Genomic DNA, 20,819 nt, shown 5'->3' on the forward strand with positions numbered 1-20,819 from the left:
TTTTGAGGTTTCTGGTTTGGTTTGGTTACATAGGTTTGTTTGATATTATTTATTTTCCTATTTTTTTGTAATTTAAATGTGTGTAGATTTAAGGGTATCAGGAACATGTGTGTTTGGAATTGGTGGATCAGGTTTTTTTGGTCTGGGATCCAGGAATAAGATTAGAGGGTCTAAGTATTGTGAACCGGGATGATCATGGAGACAGGTTTGGATTCTGGTTTTGATTGAACTGAGTTTTAGACTGCCTTCTCATCTTTTGTTTTGATTGCACATTTATAGGTTTTTTATTGGATAAAAGGGGCTGGTTGACTTTTGTATTAAGAGGGATGGGTTTAGTGATATATATTTGGATCTTGAAAGAAAAGAAAGGTCAAATGGTAAGGGAATGGAAAGGAAGACAAAAAAATCAGATCAGTTTGTTTTGATTTATTAGACTCAACAGGATTAGATTCTTAGTAGTTTTTTGATGATTTTTTATAAAAAGAGGCATTGTACTTGGTATTGAAGCTAGAGTCTTGCACTTTCTTACATGGTATATGCATCTATGCGTATGAATTAGGATTTGGTTCAACATTCTATTTCATTAGTTTTATTTATCAATATGATTTGATTTTATTCAACTGGATGCGCATGAAAGATCTAGTTTAGATTCTTCATCATAAAGTTTGGTATGTGATCCTAACTAGTAGTAGTATTTATGATTAGGATTTAAGTCTTCTTACCTTATAGTAGAACTGATGATCATGCTGTACTAAGCTCACTGTAAATATCAAACAACTTCCCTTCCATTGAGCAAGGGCAAAATGGTGGGAATTATAATTGGTCATAAAGGATTGATCACTGCATACTCTTGAGCCATAAAACCCACATTACATATGTGCAGCAAGATGGGTAAATTTTTAGGTACCATGTACAGTCCCCTCCAAGTGATTTATGTATTCATTCAACTTCAGGAAACAAGCATGGTACCAGGGTTTGATACCAGTCACACTCACTTGGTCCAACTGAGTGGTTACAAAACCTGAGCATGGGGAAACACAGGTCTGCTTAGTTCCCTGCTCATCTGAATAAGTAAATCACATATCACACATCATGTCCCTTCTTCCAGTTTGACAAAATCCTCCCAATGATTTGACTACATAGACCTTCAGAGCTACCCAGGCAATACTCTGGAAGCCATTTGATAGTAAAAGAACAGGTGTTAGATGAAGTTTAATTAATGGAACTACACCCAAACTATGAGTCAATGCATTTAGTCAATTTTTGGAATGTATTTGCCAAACTGAGAAAGGTTAGAGAAGGTATTACATATGTTTTATTCATTCAGATGAGCCAATAGCTGAGAAGATCTGTATGGACATAATAACTCACAATTCACCCATCTTGCTGCACCTATGTAGTGTACTGTGTGGGTGCTACGGCTCAGGTGTGTAGTGATAAACCTTTTATGATCAATTATACTTCTAATCATTTCCCCCTTGCTCAATTGATGGGAAGTTGTTTGATGTTTGCAGTGTAGGCTCATCATCAAATCCAAATCCCAATGGTCCCTCAGCTCTGTTTCAAATTTTCAGTTAGCTTGCTTGATGAACACACTAGTAGTAGTAACAAAAATTATTGGTCAGCAGTACTGTTACTAGAGAGTCTTGAAACTGAATGGTTCATTCATGTTTTACTCTTCTTCTGTTTCTCTTGTCAATGTATCACATATTTGGGATTTGGTTGGCTTTCTTTTTGGAATTTTCCATGGTATATATTGCAAAAGTGGATGGGACTTGAGGAATTAAAGCAATTGGAAGGTATCATCAAAATACGGTTTCAAGTTTTAACGGTTAACGGCAATTTGATTCAAAGAACCTTTTGTTTTCTGATTGGTTGATTTCTTTTGAGGATGTTTGATGATGTCATACTTATGGAAGGATATGGCTTTACATATCTTGATGATTTTGACACGTGACTAGTGACTATGTATTAATGTAATGTGTAATCGCATCATGAGACATATCACAAGTCTGATACGTATGCTACAGTTGTCAAGCAATCGACATCTTGATGATCATCACTCTCATTCCAATCGATCAACCAACAAGAAACCAACACAAGAACACCTTCAACTACAATCTCAACTTTACCATTTTATTCATTAATACAAAAGCAAACTATCTAATCAAATCAAGACTACAATCAAGATGGCCATGGATCAAGGCTTGATCAAAACAATCAATAAATTACAAGACGCATTTGCTTCTGTTAGTGTCTATGTTTTCAAAACACCCATCAAAATCAAAAACTAACTTCTTTTGTTCTTTTTGATTCTGGTGCATTTAAAGGTCGGAGTTTCAAATCCAATTGATTTACCACAGATAGCTGTGATTGGTTCACAATCTTCTGGAAAATCATCTGTACTTGAAAACTTAGTAGGACGTGATTTCTTACCAAGAGGAAGTTAGTCAACACCCAATCACTTTACAATCTAAATCGAGATATCATACCAGAAGCTGATTGAATGAATTTGATGGTTTTGATAGCTGGAATTGTGACACGTAGACCATTGGTCTTACAATTGATTAATAGACCAGCATCGGTCAAACCTCCTGGATCATCTCCTACTAATGGAACAACAGATACAACAGAAACTCCTCCTTCTGATAAACCATTAGTACCTGGTGCAGATACGAATCAAAACCCAGATGAATGGGGTGAATTTTTACACTGTAAGGTTTCCTTTATCTTTTTCAGTTCCCTTCCAATCTGTGTATGTGTTGAAACACTTCAAAGTTTTCTGAGACTTTGATTCTGATGATTTGGTAATAGTACCGGGTGAAAAGTTTTTTGATTTTAATAAGATTAGAGAAGAGATTGTTAGAGATACGGAATCTAAAACAGGCAAGAATGCCGGGATCTCACCCTTACCGATCAACCTACGAATCTTTTCACCACACGTCTTAACCCTCACATTAGTCGATTTACCTGGATTAACTAAAGTACCAGTAGGAGATCAACCGAGGGATATAGAAAAACAGATTCGAGATATGTTATTTAAATTCATCACTAAACCTAATTCGATCATTCTTGCAGTCACAGGTGCTAATACAGATTTAGCTAATTCAGATGGATTGAAGATGGCAAGAGAAGTCGATCCTGAAGGGGCTAGAACGATTGGAGTGCTTACTAAAGTTGATCTTATGGATGCTGGTACAGATGTGATTGATATCTTGGCAGGTCGAATCATTCCACTTAGGTTAGGTTATGTTCCGGTGGTCAATCGTGGTCAAAGAGATATTGATCAGAAGAAAAAGATTACAGCTGCTTTGGATCATGAAAAGGATTTCTTTGAGAATCATGCTAGTTATCGTTCTAAGAGTCAATATTGTGGTACACCTTTCTTGGCCAAGAAACTTAATATGGTCAGTCTCTTGTCTTGGATCTGGTGATACATGATTAACTCCAATCCAAATCTGCAACTCACTAAATTCGATTTATCTCTCTCGGTGTAGATCTTGATGCATCACATTCGGAATACATTACCAGAAATCAAAAACAAAATCGGACAATCCTTAATTAAATATCAAAGCGAATTAACCGCCTTAGGAGGACAATTTGGAGAACCTAATTCATCAAATGTAGTATTATCAATCATCACAGAATTCTGTGCTGATTTTAGAACAGTCATAGATGGAAATTCAAATGATTTGAGTATCAATGAATTAAGTGGGGGTGCAAGAATCGCTTTTGTGTTTCATGAATTGTTTAGTAATGGGGTTAAATCACTTGATCCTTATGATCAAGTCAAAGATGGTGATATTCGGACTATCCTTTATAATTCTTCGGTGAGTCGATTCATTCTTATCAGTGTGGTTGAGGGAACCAAACACTCATGTGATGATGTGATGATGGCTTGGGGGTTTGATGGTAGGGTTCTTCACCTGCTCTGTTCGTGGGTACAACGGCTTTTGAAGTGATTGTGAAACAACAGATTAAACGATTAGAAGAACCTTCATTGAAGTGTTCTGCATTGGTTTATGATGAATTAATTCGCATCTTGACCCAATTATTAAACAAAAATGTAAAGATCGATTTCGTATACTTTGTTTTACCCAACCAACTCTTAAGACTGACACTTCTTTTTTCGAAATTTATAGCAAGGGTTTAAACGATACCCCGCTTTGAAAGAAAGGTTTTATTCAGTTGTAGTAGCATTTTATAAAAAAGCCATGTTACCCACCAATAAATTAGTATCAGATCTAGTAGCAGCCGAAGCAGTTTATATCAACACAGGACATCCGGATTTCATAAGTGGACATAAAGCGATGGCTTTAGTAAACGCAAAGATAGAAGCCTCTAAACCACCACCGTCTACTGCACCGGTTCAACTTGATAAGAGTGGAAAACTACCACCTGGAGCGATCAATAACGGTCGAGATTTAGATGTAGATTCGAAAGTCAATGAAGCTGGTTTCTTTGGTAGTTTTTGGAAAGGTGGTCAACAACCTGGTCCTAGGAAAAAAGGTGGAATGGGACAACTCGAATCGCCGCCTCAGGTTCTTAAGGCTTCGGGTGTTTTATCGGAACGTGAAGTGATTGAAACGGATGTGATTAAATGTGAGTGATGCTTTTGATCTCTCTGTGTTTTTTTCCTTCTTTGAAGAGGAAGGAAGGAATTGATGAGTTTGGGTTTTCGCTTCGGTTTGGTTCGAGGGAATAGTATTGATCTCATCGTATTTTAATATTGTGAAACGTACGGTGATTGATATGGTACCTAAAGCGATCATGCTTAAATTAGTTTCACATTCAAAAGATGATCTACAACGAGAATTATTATCAGGTAAGATTTTGATTCAATTTTTTTTGGTATTTCAATTCATTCAAAAAGGGTTTAAATCATCAAACTTAATCTGTTTGATTTTTTTGGGGGGTGGGTTTGTAGAACTTTATAGACCTGATGTTTTGGATGATTTAATGAAAGAAAGTGAAATGGTCGTTAATCGAAGAAAAGAATGTATTAAGATGATTTCTGCTTTAGAAAAAGCTAATGAGGTTCGTGTTTTTTTGCAATATCTTCTTTTTTTCGTTTTCGTTCTCTTTCATTTTCAAGTTAAGATATTAAAGATTGATGATTACGTTTTTTCTTTTTCTTTTGGGATTTATAGATTACGGCTACTGTTTAATTCATCTGATGGGTTTTGGTTTTGGTTTTGGTTTTGATTGAGTTGGGATGTATTTTAGAGTTTTGCTTTTTCTTCTTCTTCTGATAATTGAATCACATACAAACACATGTAAGTTCTTTTTTTTTTGAAAAAAAACTCTTTGGTTTTCTTTCTTCCATTTCATTTTCTTTTCTTTTCTGTTTTGATTTGTTATGTTTTTTTTTCTCATCAATAGAAGAAAATGAAATTTTTAAACTAGTTTTCTAATTGAGTTTTTTTTAATATATATATATATCATTGGTTTCAAAAAGAAGAGGAAAGAAAAAATTGGTTTATTGAAGCTAAGAGACAAAATTCAAAAGTAGTGTTATTGAGTAAAGGGATTCAAGATGGGGTGTTTTGTTCTTGAAAAGGGTTTATGAAATAAGTGTACTGATGAGAAAACTGTGGCAGTCAGAGTGATACACCTATTTTTCACTCTGGCATTGTTCTGGCTAAGTGTGTACTTGGAGTTATAGTTTTTTATTGATAACATTAAGAAGACTAGGTGAGGGGGTTTTCAATTGGATGGCCACAGTCATGGGATATAAATGTTGGAGAGATTGGCATTCAAAGTGAAAAATAAGTAAAAGGTTCCATCTTTTACATTTTGCCTAGATGAGCAAATGCATGCTTGGTTTTTTCAATTGGCTTTGAGTGTGCAGTCATTCGTTTGTCACAGAGCTCAATGCACAAGGAGCAATGTTTGATAGCTTTGTGACTAGAAACCTTGCTTGCTTGACATGTATTGTTCGTGAGAATACGTCTATCTTTTCTTTTGGCATAGTATATCTCCATACCCAAGAGATGGTGGCAATTTTTAGGAAGACCTTTAGGAAATGCCTGGGTTTACAGTATAAGGTCAAGGCCGGGTCAGCTTGATGCGGTAATTTGTAAGGAATACAACTCGGCTGGCCGTGACGCACCGGGGTGTAACTCTTGAACTTCAGTAGAGGATCGACCATCAACTGGATATCTTTCGCAAACCATCACATAGTGGACGTCATGGAACCTAGCAATGAGGAAACTCAGCCTGATGGACGACCAACTTATCAAAATGCGATTCCATTCATCGATCCAACCAAACTTTCACCATCAATACCGACCAAAAGAATTACAGATCACCCTGATTTAACACATTTATTTGAATCAGCAGGTTTAAATCGATTAATCTCTGTGGTTGTAAACATGTCAGAAGCTGTCTCGAAATTCGGATTAATTGAAAATGAAGAAAAAAGGACTCGGTTATCTGATTCCATTAGTCTTGTTTGTCGGTAGTTTTCTTTCAGTTTTTAAGGAAGTTGATAGACTTGAAACACTTTACAAAGACTGATTGATAGGTTGTATGCTTTTTGTTCTTAGACAACTCGTAAGGTTTGTGATATATTTGATCGACTTGATGAGTGGATCTCAACGATACCATTAGATCAAGATCCACAAAGGTTTGGGAATAAAGCTTTCAAAGTTTGGGGACGACGTTTAGAAGAGGTCAATATGTTGGCTTTTCTACATCTTGATGGGATCTATGATATCATATAAATCGGGATCTGAATCGAAATCAATCAAACTCATTAACAGGAAGCCGAAGCTCTTCATGCTCCTATCATCGATTCTGATCATCAAGCCATTCTTCCTGAACTATTACACCACTTCAAGACTTCTTTTGGTTCGTTCATTCGATTAGATTATGGAACAGGTCATGAGGTGAGTAAAGCCGTCTCCCATACTCTCTCCCAATCACTAGGAATGCTGATCTTTGGCTTGCTTAGCTCTCTTTCATAGCCTATCTTTCAATCCTACATCTTACGGATATTCTTACAAAAAAAGACTTGACTACAACTGTCTTGGTGATCTATCAGCGTTATCTTGATACATGTCGAAAGCTTCAAGAAGTCTACAGATTAGAACCAGCAGGAAGTAAAGGAGTTTATGGTTTAGATGATCATTTTCATTTAGCCTATATCTTTGGTAGTGCTCAACTAATGCGTAAGTTGTATAAAAACTCTTGATATCCTCCTTTGATCTCTAACTTATCTGTTTATCCAAATTTCTTAGAACAATCAAAGATCAATCCAGCTCAAATCAATGATCCAAAGTTTTTAGAAAACCTTCAACCAAATTCATCTTTATTCTTTAGTGCAATTCAACATATACGAAAGTTGAAAAAAGGTCCATTCTTTGAACATTCACCTATTCTTTATAATGTTGGAATCACAGTCAAACATTGGACAAAAGTTCATCATGGAATGATTAAGATGTGGAAAGGTGAAGTGTTATCAAAAGTTCAAGTTATGCAACATTTTTGGTTTACAGATTTGGGAGTCTTGAGTTGGCAGATTGTTAAAGAAGAGGATGAATGTTTTAAGCAGATTCAATAGAGAGAAGGCGCAGATTCGAGCGATTCGTTATTACTATTTTGTCGATATGGTACTCGTTTTACCAGATTTTTCACGTTTTCGCTTGCAAAGTAGACAAAGGACCACTTTTAGACGTCGTGCACAGTCCGATCAACTTTAACATTCGTTTTAAAACGTCGAGCCTCCTATAGTTTCAGTGAGGCTCGACGTCATCTACACAGCCGATGACGCGGGCAAACGCAGCATTGGGGGCTTTTACGCAGCCAGTCCCTTTGTTAGTGAAGGAATAGGAAGGTGCTTTTCTATTCCTTTTTCTGCTATCGCTATTTCTGTTATCTCGTGATGAGAAAACTGCGCAGGACGTCAAAAACCAGTCTATTTTCTATTTGGAGACTGGTTTAGAGTGCACATCACTGGATTCAAGTGCTCATCTGCACTTTAATCGAGGCTTTCAAGGTGCCTTTCACCCAGATGACACGAATGATAGCTATGGGTTTGCCCACTTGAAATATGTAAAAGAGGATTTGTAGAAGGGGGCAGGTGAAATCGGGCAGCCAGGATGAAGTTTCAATCATCGGCATGTCATCGAGGTATCTCAAACACCAGGCATGGGATTAGATAGGTGACTGAGTGACATCCACAAGGCTGTCACTCGTCCTATAGTTTAACCTTCCTGCTGATACCAAAGCCAAAAACCACTCTAAGAGCATCCGCACTCGTTTGCGGTTGTTAACTTGGTCACGTGCGGTAACAACCGCTACATTAAGCAAAAAATGACTTAACTCAGCCAAATTTCGCACTCGTTTGTGTTAGTAGCACTGTAACGTTTGTAACTTTACCGATAATGCATGTGCTCCACAGTGGTCATGCAGTAAGGTAACATTCAATTTTTCAAGTACGATTTCAAGTTTAAGAAAACAAAGGCTATATTTGAATACATCTATTGATCTTGTGAAAATTATAAAGATTTGAAACTACACAAGAAAGATGAACAATCTGAACCAATCCAAACTTTTTTTAATGTTTGATTCAGCTTTTTTCAACTGTTTGGTTTGTATCTCTTGATCTTAAAAGTCTTCCAGTCATTAGTCTTTAGAATTCAATTTTCTCATCTATCTCTATACATATGTGAAGTCTGAAATTCTTCATATTGATTCGATTGGTTTGAAGTCGAGTTGAAGATTTTCAAACGACCTATTTTAGAACAAAAAAACAAAAAAAACAATCGTAAAAACATCGATTGGTGTTAAAAGGTCTTGATTCAATTCATGTGACTGGGTGAGAGAGGTGAAAAGACGATGTTTGTTGTTGACTTTGGTATTGGAGATTGGGCTGAGTTGAGTTTTTGGAGTTGTAGTTGCTGTGAACAGGTCGTGATGTGTGCTACCGCATGCGTTAGCCAATCGGTAGATTTACCGATTCGCTAATGCAAACTGATGAAAAATTAACTACCGCGGGGCTAATTGTTCACCGGTGCGGAAAAGACCCCGCGGTTGCGTTAAATTTAACCTTACCGCACTCGATTTACCGCACGAGTGCGGATGCTCTAATGTACTTCAAATAGTAACAAATCGCTCGAATCTGCGCCTGGTCCTTAATGAGTTTATCTTTCTTTATACAATTAGTTGATGTTCATTGAGCTTGATAGTTGTAGTATAGGGTGTAGAAAAATGTTCGTTATGTTTGAATGAGGATGATTCCAAAATGGAATTTCTCATTACTTTTGATCTAGAGAGAAGGTTGTCTGTGTGGATGTACATTCTTTGAGGTACAAAAAACAGTCATCCTAGCCATGGTCTGAAAGCTACCAGCAACTGTTCCATGTATGGTTTCAAAAGGTCACTCACCATTTCCCACTTCTTTTAAATGCCTCATCAAGAAAATATCAATTGGACAAAGAAACAGATCCATAGCTTTGAAAAATAACTTGGGCCATACTAGACACACACCCCTAGTTCAAAATATGCATCTAGACAGGGCCTCTTGAATAGGATGCTTGTTGAACCTGTAGTACCTCTACTATTTGCTGAGATATTGTAATGCAGCAGTCAACAATTGAATGTTGGAAGTGGGCCTTGGAGGCCTTGCAATTTACACCACAGTGAGCCAAGTGATAGGGCTCTGACCCATGTTTTTGGATAGCACTCACCCATGCGCATCTTTTGAGATGCTTGAAACCTTGATGCAAGCACTGATGCACAGTATACATGCCCAAAGCCCAAAATTGGGTCACATTACCAACCTCTATAGGTGCATTCATGGGTCCTCACATTGCATGCCAAGGTGGCCAAGTATGTAAATTCTTCAAATTACACTGCCTCCAAATATTGTAAAAATGACCAGTGTAGGAGCTAGGGCTGCATAGTGTGAAGTAGCAGGTCAGATGTTTCAGTGCTTTGCAGGGAATTGTGAGTTAGTTAGTGGTGATCTTGATGTCAACCACCCTATGTATTTTGGTTGAACTGAACCTGATGTGGGCAACCTGGATGCAAGATCTGAGTGACTATGACAGATCTGTACATGTTGGGCTTCCCTTTCCTACATTAAAACACCTCTAGATCCAAATTTGAAAGAGGTGGCATTTTATAGATGCAGGCTAGAAGCCCAGTAAAGTCAATTGTTTGTATCCTAGGTGGTGTCAGGATTCACACAGAAAAAATTGATCAGCATAAAACATATAATGCAAGGTTCAAATCAAATGTTGGAAGATCATTTGAGGTGATCAAGTTGGGTGCATACACTTGGCTTGCTCTTGGACTTTTTGGCTACATCAACAAAGAAGAACATCAATGTCACGTAAGTGCTCCGGTGTAGAAATGTGATGAGTGGTAAGATACATACTAGTAAGCATCTGGGTCTTCTTTGTGTACACTGTAACCTTCAATCTGAGCCGGATTGTAAAAGTAGGGCTCAGTCAGTAAGTTTTGTATAGCCAGCACGAGCTAGTGTTTTCAGTCAATGATAACAAAATTCTGATGAATGGGAAGATGCATACCGGCGAAAGGCGCATAAATCCCATAGATCACAGGATTCAAGGGGGACTTACCTGCTCAAGAATAATCACTGGTTCCCAGCGCATCTCATGATTGAGGATTGGGGAGGAAACAGTGCCAGATGATTCGGATGAACAAGAGGTGGGGTAAATTTGCCTGATCAAGGTGGATGTATGGAATATTTGTCAAGATAGATCCAGCATGTCAATGAGAGGACATGATATCACATTGAGGGCTATCAATTTTGCAATAGGATGATCCATATAAATTGAAAAACTCACATTTTGGGGGCTTTGAAGGATAATCTGTTCAAGCAATATACCATAGTGAGCCAAAAACGCAAACCAAAGATCCACAGTTTTGTCACTGGTCTTGGTAAGTGACACTTACCTTGAAGAAAGATCATCTGAAGCTTGTATATTCTCCCGGCCCAATCAGTCTATAAACATGTTCAAAAAGTTGGAATATATACAGCTGATTGGTAAGATGATCTTTGAACTTGTGGTATGCAGCACTGGCAGAACTTTGAAGGTGGAAAGGGTAACGGATGTGAACATTGAGGTCGACTGACACCTTTTTTACCAGGGATCCTGACTTCCCACAGCATCATGTTGAGAGTAGAATCTGAATTCTTTGTGGGCCGAGCCCAGAAGCCCTACAACATTTGTGTTGTTTGACATTATTGATGATCAGAGATATAGGCCAAATGTAACAAACACAACCAACTGTCAGCACTTGGTCATCTGATAATTGGCGGGTATTGTGGAGCGCTGGTATGGTTTTCTGCAGTCAACTCACAGAGGGATGGTTTTTGCACCATTTCTTTCTTTCTTCTACCAGACAAGCCCTGAAACAAAAGGGAAATTGGGAATCAATCAACAACAGAGCAATTGACCAGCCTGCAATGTAAGTCAAAACTTGGGAGGCCGTTGGCAACTGAGGCTGAATGTGATCCATGCGCTGAATTATATCATGACTAAACTCAACTTGCACTCCGACATCTTATCTCTGATCTGCGAGGATGATGCAAAGGTGTTGAAAGCTCAAAGTGGGGGTCCCAAATAATTGTATTGACATGACCCAGGAGAGCCCCAGCTGAGTACCGGTTTTATCCGGTCGTCGTATACATACAAGACATACAACCCCAGCTCGCTGACAGTGTGACTGTGATCACCCAGCTGCATTTTGGAACAAAGATTAATGGTCAAATGGGACACGGCAAAGTAAGTAAGATTCACGAGTATTGATTACACAATTCCAGCGAGTGAATGATGCAATGCATTACATGAATATTAAAGTTATATAATTGTCCTTGAAATAAAAATAAAAATGTCCATAAGATGAAAGAAAGGGTTACTAGCGACTGTAAGTTTGAGAGCCAGTTTGAATACCGAGATTAACACCAACACTAGCAAAGAAGCCTAAGTCAAGTGAAGCGTATGCATGGGCTTTCACAGCGACATTAACACCAGCTGAGACAAGGACTGAGAGTAAGACTTTCAGAGGATTGTTGAAAGAGACAATGGAGTCTAATAAAAAACAAAACCATCCTTTCAGTTAGCAAAATAATGAGAGCTAAAGAGTTTCTAATACTAACCATGGCATGATGAGGTCAAACTATAGCTGGCGATGAGTTTTAAGAGGGCTTGTAATTTGATCAGTAGCTCAAAATATTGGGAGCAGAGAGCCTGGGACATAAACATCTTGTGGTAAGCATCAGGTCAAGCTCTGAGTACAAAGAGGTCAGCTTACATCTGCGGTAACGTGGACGAGGGCATCAGATTGTCCTCCAATGCATGAGATCGAAGCCACAATGGTGGTTAATCCTTTGTTGAGGACAGCAGTGTCCTTCGATTCACAGGCAGTCTTGAAGCTTGGAGTATAAGAAGCAACAGCGCTTGTTGATGCTTTGAATTCATCAAATACTTTGGCAGAGGCATCTACGTTGAAACCAGCCTTTGAACCGAGACCAGCCTTTGCACCGAGACCTGCCTTTGCACCGAAACCAGCTCCCGCAACAGCGTGGGTACCAGCTCCGACAAGAGTACCCAGAGAACCAATACCAGCACCGACACCAGCACCGACACCAGCACCAGCGCCAGCAATGGCACCAAACCCGAAGCCAAGTCCAATTTGAGCAAAGAGATTCAAGTCGAGGGAGGCGGAGAATCGGAGAATTTAGCATGAACATCGATACCAGTAGATCCAACGACCGAGATAATAGCATTGAGAGGAACTTGTAAAGAGACGATAGCGACTGAATGATGAAATTTCAAAGTAATTTCAGAACGTTACATATATGCCAATAAAGCTCTAAGTCACTCACCATGACATGAAGAGGTCAATTGGTAGTCAGCAATGAATCGCAGTAAGACTTGTAGTTTGGCAAACAACGCGATAACATTGGTAGTAAGGACCTAAAGAGTAGCATCAAAATGAGTGTTGTGTCAAAGTCAAGGAAATTCGATCTATCACTTACATTGGTACCAACGTGAGCGTAAACATCTGCGTTTGCTCCTAAGCCTGCAACCGAGTTTCGAATACTACCTAATGCACTGACAAGGAATCCGATGTCGTGTCTTTGGCACGCCTTCTCAAAGTTGGATGCGTAACCGGCGATAAGACCGGCGGAAGCTTGAAAGCCAGCTACCAAATGAGCGGAAGCGTCTACACCAGCACCGACGACGCCTCCAATTCCGGCACCAACAACGCCTCCAATTCCAGCTCCAACACCAGCTCCGAAACCAGCTCCAACACCAGCTCCAGCTCCGGCACCAACGTTGAAACCGAAATGAAGTCCGATTTGGGCAAAAAGGTCGAGGTTGACAGCAGCAGATAGTTTGGCGGAGACATTGATACCAACAGAACTGACTACAGAGACCATGCCATTAAGAGAGGCTTGTAGATCAATGATGGCGCCTATATAATTAAGGAGAACGATCGATCGTCAATAAGCTACAGATATCTTCTAAAGAAACGGTTGACTTACCATGACAAGCAGCGCTGAGCTTGTAATCAGCGATGAGTTTGATCAAGACTTGTAGCTTGACAAATACACCGACAACGTTGGTGGTAAGAGCCTACAAAGATCGCTCAAAAGTTAGTGTTCTGTCAAGCCAAAGAAAGGGTAAGCTAGCACTCACATCAGCACCAACGTGAGCATAAGCATCAGTATTGACTCCCAAACCTTGGATCGAGGCTTTGATACGGCCAAGTGCGCTGACAAGTGCTCCGACATCGTTTTGCTGACAAGCAATTCTGAACTGGCCTTCATAGCCAGCAATGAGACCGGCGCAAGCTTGAAATCCAGCGACCAAGTTGACGGAAGCGTCGACTCCAACACCACCGCGAACACCAGCTCCGACACCAGCTCCAACACCAGCTCCAACACCAGCTCCAACACCAGCTCCGAAACCGGCTCCAACACCAGCTCCAGCTCCGACGCCCGCTCCAGCTCCAACGACAGCTCCAGCTCCGGCACCAACGTTGAAACCGAAATGAAGTCCGATTTGGGCAAAAAGGTCGAGGTTGACAGCAGCGGAAAGTTTGGCGGAGAGATTGATACCAACAGAACTGACTACAGAGACCATGCCGTTAAGAGAGGCTTGTAGATCAATTATGGCGCCTATATAATTAAGGAAAAAGATCGATCGTCAATAAGCTACATATACTTTCGAAAGAAACGGTTTTGACTCACCATGACATGCAGCGCTGAGCTTGTAATCAGCGATGAGTTTGATCAAGACTTGGAGCTTGACAAATACACCGACGACGTTGGTGGTAAGAGCCTACAAAGATCGCTCAAAAGTTAGTGTTCTGTCAAGGCGAAGAAAAGGTAAGCTAGCACTCACATCAGCACCAACGTGAGCATAAGCATCAGTATTGACTCCCAAACCTTGGATCGAGGCTTTGATACGGCCAAGTGCGCTGACAAGTGCTCCGACATCGTTTTGCTGACAAGCAATTCTGAACTGGGCTTCATAGCCACCAATGAGACCGGCACAAGCTTGAAATCCAGCAACCAAGTTGACAGAAGCTTCGACTCCAACACCACCGCGAACACCAGCTCCGACACCAGCTCCAACACCACCGCGAACACCAGCTCCGAAACCAGCTCCAACAATAGCTCCAGCTCCGGCACCAACGTTGAAACCGAAATGAAGTCCGATTTGGGCAAAAAGGTCGAGGTTGACAGCAGCAGATAGTTTGGCGGAGACATTGATACCAACAGAACTGACTACAGAGACCATGCCATTAAGAGAGGCTTGTAGATCAATTATGGCGCCTATACAATCAAGGAGAAAGATCGATTATCAATAAGCTACATGTATTTTCTAAAGAAACGGTTTTGACTTACCATGACATGCAGCGCTGAGCTTGTAATCAGCGAGGAGTTTGATCAAGACTTGGAGCTTGATAAATACACCCACAACGTTGGTTGTAAGAACCTACAAAGATAATTCAAAAGTCAGTGTTCTGTCAAGCCAAAGAAAGGGTAAGCTAGCACTCACGTCCGCACCAACGTGGGCGTAAGCATCAGCATCGATTCCTAAACCTTGGATCGAGGCTTTGATACTTCCAAGTGCGCTGACAAGTGCTCCGACATCGTTTTGCTGACAGGCAATTCTGAACTGGGCTTCATAGCCACCAATGAGACCGGTGCAAGCTTGAAATCCAGCGACCAAATTGACAGAAGCTTCGACTCCAACACCACCGCGAACGCCAGCTCCTCCTCGAACACCAGCTCCAAAACGACCGCCGGCACCAGCACCAGGAACGAGCCCACCTAATGCTCCAACACGTCCCGCAGCCGCTCCAAGACCTCCTGCACCGGCTCCAGCGCCAAAACCAGCACCACCACCGGGTCCAAAAGTAGGAATACTTTGAACGATAGGAGCTATAATCGTGCAGAAGAATCAGAAGTCTTATGAGCTTAAGAATTTTATCAAAGAAAAATGACAGAGCAGAAGGAACTAAAAGACGTACCACTAAGAGCAAGAGCTCCGACCAAGTTACCCAACAACATCTTATAGAAATTTAAGAATGGATAGAAAGAAAGTCTGAAAGAAATCACAAAACAATCTTCAAGATTGGTTGTGAGAAAATAAATAAATAAGTTAGCTTATAGAGATATAAAAAGGGTATGCTCTTAAAGCTCTCAACGAGGGTAAGGATGTAGGATGAGGAGAGAGGTAAAGAAGTTCAACTTCGATGGCTTTTATATGTCTATTTTTCGCCTTGAGTGAGCTTGATGACTGAGAGCCGCGGATCCACTGGAATGGATTCGGTATCTATATCTCAGAGTGATTAAACATGTCCAGAAGCAGGATTTACGGAAAATCGTCTTGTTGTATATGGTAATCCGAAGCCTGAGATAGGGAAACAATGATTCTTTCAAGATCGTCTCAAGCCTGAAAATGCTGGGTGGACCTAGGTGGACTCTCTTGAGCGTTCGATCTGGAATGCGTGAATGTTTCTTTATTGTGTGCAACTTTGGAAACCCAGACAATTTTTCACCCTTGTTGTTCGTGATACTCCAAAGTATGAGTTCGAGAAACAATCATTCTTTTAGGAATTCACTATAGCTTATAGCTCCATGTTTTTTCGAAACAGAAAATTGCCAGGTGGGGTTCTTCAATCTCGAGATTATCCTCTAGTTCGAAAGACGAAATTAATTATTGGGCGGATATACATACAATAAACTCACAAAGCATCAAATATGGCTCACCAGAATCGTAATTTGATGACCGATGCCTCTACAAGCCAGAAGGTCCAAGTTTGCTATCCCCCTCTGGGGTTCTCGCAGGTCCTCGCCCGCTCTTTTTTCGCAAATCAGACATTTGTTGATGAACTCAAAGGATTTCCATCACACCAAGTTAGAAATTCAATCTCGGAAACACAAACATACAGCCATATCTCTTCCGCCTCTGGGTAACTGAGGAGGCTCTTGTGCTCACTTGAATTTCGAACGGTCATTGCTAGATCTACCTTAGGAAGTATGAGATGAATCTGTTCATTGGATGCTCACTCACAACCATGTTCTTTGTTCCTAAACTCACACGAATATTTGGATGATTTTTCTTTGTTCAAGCGCTCTAAAAGTGATGATTGATGTATATCCTGAAGCTCCAATTAGACGAACTAGCATTACAGCCTTTCTTTACGGACTTCTTGGGAAAGAAACTGTTCATAGATGGCAAGATAGCCCACAAAAGAATGATGTGGGTTGAAATACAGCGTTTCATATTTGATGAAATAATGTTGAATGAGTATATTTCATGATTTTGAGACTATTGATCATAAGAAGATTGAATAAAATACATAAATACAAATATCAGCGTAATTCAAGATGACGAATCAGATGATAAAATCGAGCATGTTTACTAAAGAAATATGTAAATAAGAATCAATGTTAGTCAAGACATTTAAGGAAGTATTGAAAACAAAGGTTAATAAGTTGACTAACTTTTGCATATCGATCACTTTTCAGTTTTGATCGACGATCAAGTAATTCTTCAGCTAATCTTCCATCTTTACGTGCTTTTTTAAGTGATGATGATGATTCCATTGAAGTTATAAGTCGACCTGCTCCACGAGTTTGACTCTGACGTCTATGAAAAAAAAAACATAACACATGGAATCAGTATTTGATAGATCCAAAGATGATATGAAAAAAATCGATAAGAGTTGATTTCTAGACTCACATTGCATTTGCTTCTAAATCTGCGATAGTCTGACCAGGTTTAAGGATTGTTAAACCGAGGTTGGTACCGTTATCATTAGATTGTGCTAGTAAACCTTTCTTTGCAAGTTCATCTGCTAAACGTTTCTTCGCTTTGATCAATTCTGCTGCTTGCATACGAACTAAGAATTGACAAGACGGATCATCAGAAGTAGTAGAATCACATCTAATAGATAATTTTCCACCCGCGATTTCTTCAATACTGATATATTTATTATAAGCAATTGATCGGATTGAAAAAACGCCATCTAAAGTTTCTCCTTTTTCAACTTGAATTGATTCTTCATTCTTTTGATTAGAAGTTGAAGGTTCTTCATTAAGTTTTTCATCTTCGTTGGGTAAGATGATAGGTTCAAATGTCCATTCTTCTTGAATTCCACGTGCTTCACGTTCAGCAGTTACATCACCTAATTCATCTGTAGCAAGATATCTTCCATTAGCAACTCTTAAGGTTACCATCGTTTCACTATCTACTATTCTTGTACAAACCATCACATGATTCACGTCATCTGGTTCAAGAGTTTCAAGTGCTTCAGTTGAAAGGATTGCAGGTGCGACTTTGGCAATCGGGGTGACTGGTGAAGGAAAGATTGCAATCGAACATGGTTTGGATTTAGGTGGGTTGATACAAATTGAATAAATCGGTCCTAGGATATGATTTGGAGTAGGTGGATTTAACCATCCTTCGGTTTGATCTTGTGGTGTATTGTTGGATTCATTAATTTCTTGATGTCTTCGTTTCTTATGTTTTTTCTCCTTTTTCTCGCCTTTGAACTATTTATGAATGCGAAAGTCAGCTTGAGACGTTCAGTCGGGAAGTTTTCATGAAGATAATCAGACATACCGATTACTTACCATTAGCTTTCCAGATTTCTTTTCTCCCATCTTGTTGACCGATTGAAATGTAGATATGGTACAACTCCACCAAAAATCGGTTTCATGCTATGTGCGCATACACCTTTTGACTTAACTTAAGTCGACAAGTCGACAGAAAGCCTTCCTAAGCCTTCCTTACCCGTTCAGGAGTCAGCTACACGGCACTACAACTTCAGATCACTTCTTCTCTCCTCACTTCTCGTTTCGATAAAGTGGTCCGAACAAGGCACTGTAGCACTCGATACCTTCTGCCGCTCGAGTATCAGGACGTTGTTCAATGATGATAATATGTATCCCTCAAAATATCTTGATTACCACACTTCATTTGAGCTTCGAGGCAGATCAGCTTTTCTTGAAAGATCAAAATGTTCACTTTTTGATATCAGAGCTTGACGGCTACCTGAATTCTACAACTTTAGCAGATTCTCAATCAAAGTGTAAACGGCCTTATAGGAAAACAATTAACGCACTATGAGATTTCAATAATCATCATCACCATAAGACCTGGTCAATCGTCATCCATGATTCTGGAATTACAGTATAGATGGCGGTGAGAATGATCAAGTCATGTAGTGATTAAATACCCAGCGGTTTTGGTCGTTGAGCAGAAAAATGAGTAGTTTGGTTCGCGGTCACGATGTATCATAAGTTGCTGAGTCCGACTTGCAAGTTTTTTGGATCGAAAATGTAGGCAGAATGCTCCATTGAAACGGGCTCAAGTATCACAAGTGGTATTACTCGACATTGTTTGCGTTATGATATCATCGAGCTGGGCTGAAGCCAGTTAATTTCTTTCACTTCAAAGAGGTAACAAATCCAAGTTTTACTGGCTACAAATTTAACGGATATGAAGGTACTACACTAAAGAGGTTACAAAAGCTTTGAATCAAAAAAAACAACCAAATTCAACACATCGCTCTCTCGAACATCACTGATAGAGGTCCAAATAAAATGAGGGGACAGGTGTTCATTAATATTTGAGTAGTCTTTGTGAATACTTCCAATAATCGAGTTATGAAATGTGACTCACCCACTGATATCGCATTAGCTTATTACTCGGTATGTTTCCCGGACCCCATTTTGTTAAGCTCCTTGAGGTCCACTATCACGGCAGGGTTCCTTTGTCTCTTGTGTTCCCTAGGTGCTTCGGGTGCGCGAGCTCGAACGAACTTAGGCTTTCGGTAGTAGGGTGTCACCGAATGTTTCTTCTCTCGAGTGGGTATACGAGAGGCAAGGGAAGTTTTTTGGATCTCCATCTCTTTGAGTTTCTCAGAAAGTTGATCTTCTGGTTTTTTCGAAGATCTTGTGGAATCGTTGCCAGCGTCCTTTTCGGTTGTGAATCTAACCAAATCTAAAACACCTGGGCCTGAATGATTTGTAAAAGAAGGAGATTCAAGGTGAGTATTTGAATGGTAAAGTTGATGTTGGATGATTATAATTACCTATAAAGGGATGAGAACTTATGCGGTCCTCTGTGCCATCGGTACGTTGGAAGGCGGTCGATTGGGCGGTGATGTTAGATGAAGCCATTGTTCAGAAGAGTAAATTTGCTGGTGGTATTGGTGGTGGGTGTTGGTTTTGAGAATTGGTATGGAGATGGATTGGTTTCAGATGAAGAGGAGGAATGTGTTTTGAAGAAGGAACGTCAAAAGATCCACTATCTTATACCAAGGCTTTGTGGGTGCCTGAATTCCACATTTTAGAAACTCGTGCGATCAAAGCGTTCACTGTCGTATCAATTACGAACCACGCGACGATAATTATCATCGCAATAAAATCTGACCAATCAGAATGCGAGAATCCTGTAAGGCTGTGATGATCACGTCCTGCGATGGCACGATCTTGAGGGTTCAAACTGTTGGGCAACATGTTGAGTAGTTTGGTTCGGAATCATGATAAAGGAATTTCTCGAATCGAACCGCAAGCTTTTCTGCCTTGCAGGCATTAACAGAGTCTGAGAGGTGGAGCAGATGAGGTATCAAATTCAAGATACCGAGATCGCGGTGAAAGAATGTCCGAGTTAAAAATGACACCCACATTTTTGTCTCTTGAGAAGAGAAATTGAATTCACAACAAGGCCGGTCCTTTACACAATCAGATTTCGAGTCCTTCAATCTCAAGACAAGAATTATGTGTCACTGATTTTCATAGAAATGAAAGTATATAGCAAGGCTTTTCAAAAAAGTTTCATTTGCATGATTGAAGGTCACCCTGATTGTAACTCTTACGCGCGTTTCTGGGTATAATTCCTGGACGGGAAGGGATGCGTGTAGGTAAAATCGATCCAGCTAGTTGACTTAGAGCCACTAAAAGATCATTCAACGAAGATCTGGTGGCTATCAGGACTCCCTCATCGGATCATGCAGCTGAATTGTACTCGAACACTGGGTATCTTGAGGACTCGAGAGATGAAGGTAACAATCATTTTGACATCATGGAAACTTTTCCTTAAGATACGAGACACTTTTTCCCCTTTGCTCACAAAGAAGATTTCACTTCCAATACATAATCATAGTCTCTAGCATAGATTCTTCCGACGTGATTGAATATGAACTGATACGGCGCAAGTAACGCAAGTAGTATCACTTGAAATGATTTACATTATGAAGTTATTGAGCTGGACAAAAGCCAGTAGATATCTTTCACTTCAAAAAGGTAACATATT

General features: G+C 39.8%; 6 protein-coding genes across 6 annotated transcripts; 2 read left to right on the top strand and 4 right to left on the bottom strand.

Moving 5' to 3' along the window:
* Nucleotides 1-2,096: 2,096 nt before the first annotated feature.
* MELLADRAFT_46038 (uncharacterized protein) lies at nt 2,097-5,452 on the top strand (the record flags this gene model as incomplete). The annotated part of the gene is made up of 10 exons (XM_007418149.1): nt 2,097-2,249; nt 2,331-2,445; nt 2,529-2,714; nt 2,815-3,407; nt 3,498-3,830; nt 3,917-4,066; nt 4,143-4,602; nt 4,706-4,825; nt 4,928-5,037; nt 5,151-5,452. 10 exons carry the CDS (start codon nt 2,190-2,192, stop codon nt 5,166-5,168), a joined length of 2,145 nt encoding a protein of 714 aa, XP_007418211.1.
* Nucleotides 5,453-6,191: 739 nt separating this feature from the next.
* MELLADRAFT_95657 (uncharacterized protein) lies at nt 6,192-7,564 on the top strand (the record flags this gene model as incomplete). Its single annotated transcript, XM_007418180.1, has 5 exons — nt 6,192-6,452; nt 6,591-6,674; nt 6,765-6,890; nt 6,956-7,172; nt 7,242-7,564. 5 exons carry the CDS (start codon nt 6,192-6,194, stop codon nt 7,562-7,564), a joined length of 1,011 nt encoding a protein of 336 aa, XP_007418242.1.
* A 2,819-nt stretch (nt 7,565-10,383) lies between these two features.
* MELLADRAFT_95658 (uncharacterized protein) lies at nt 10,384-11,720 on the bottom strand (the record flags this gene model as incomplete). Its single annotated transcript, XM_007418181.1, has 7 exons — nt 10,384-10,452; nt 10,590-10,692; nt 10,818-10,827; nt 10,927-10,975; nt 11,036-11,191; nt 11,335-11,537; nt 11,612-11,720. The coding sequence occupies 7 exons, from the start codon at nt 11,718-11,720 to the stop codon at nt 10,384-10,386; spliced, it is 699 nt and encodes a 232-aa protein (XP_007418243.1).
* A 21-nt stretch (nt 11,721-11,741) lies between these two features.
* On the bottom strand, nt 11,742-15,774 carry MELLADRAFT_73594 (uncharacterized protein; the record flags this gene model as incomplete). The annotated part of the gene is made up of 12 exons (XM_007418161.1): nt 11,742-12,065; nt 12,134-12,224; nt 12,289-12,793; nt 12,863-12,953; nt 13,016-13,455; nt 13,526-13,616; nt 13,680-14,161; nt 14,234-14,324; nt 14,388-14,821; nt 14,894-14,984; nt 15,048-15,433; nt 15,523-15,774. 10 exons carry the CDS (start codon nt 15,560-15,562, stop codon nt 12,684-12,686), a joined length of 2,256 nt encoding a protein of 751 aa, XP_007418223.1.
* A 1,013-nt stretch (nt 15,775-16,787) lies between these two features.
* On the bottom strand, nt 16,788-18,167 carry MELLADRAFT_76080 (uncharacterized protein; the record flags this gene model as incomplete). Its single annotated transcript, XM_007418162.1, has 4 exons — nt 16,788-16,919; nt 17,003-17,147; nt 17,241-18,052; nt 18,134-18,167. 4 exons carry the CDS (start codon nt 18,161-18,163, stop codon nt 16,917-16,919), a joined length of 990 nt encoding a protein of 329 aa, XP_007418224.1.
* Nucleotides 18,168-19,206: 1,039 nt separating this feature from the next.
* MELLADRAFT_113506 (uncharacterized protein) lies at nt 19,207-19,684 on the bottom strand (the record flags this gene model as incomplete). Its single annotated transcript, XM_007418199.1, has 2 exons — nt 19,207-19,520; nt 19,597-19,684. The coding sequence occupies 2 exons, from the start codon at nt 19,682-19,684 to the stop codon at nt 19,207-19,209; spliced, it is 402 nt and encodes a 133-aa protein (XP_007418261.1).
* Nucleotides 19,685-20,819: the final 1,135 nt, after the last annotated feature.

This window comes from Melampsora larici-populina (assembly GCF_000204055.1).
Source record: "Melampsora larici-populina 98AG31 unplaced genomic scaffold MELLAscaffold_86, whole genome shotgun sequence".
In the NCBI taxonomy this organism is placed as follows: Eukaryota; Fungi; Basidiomycota; class Pucciniomycetes; order Pucciniales; family Melampsoraceae; genus Melampsora; species Melampsora laricis-populina.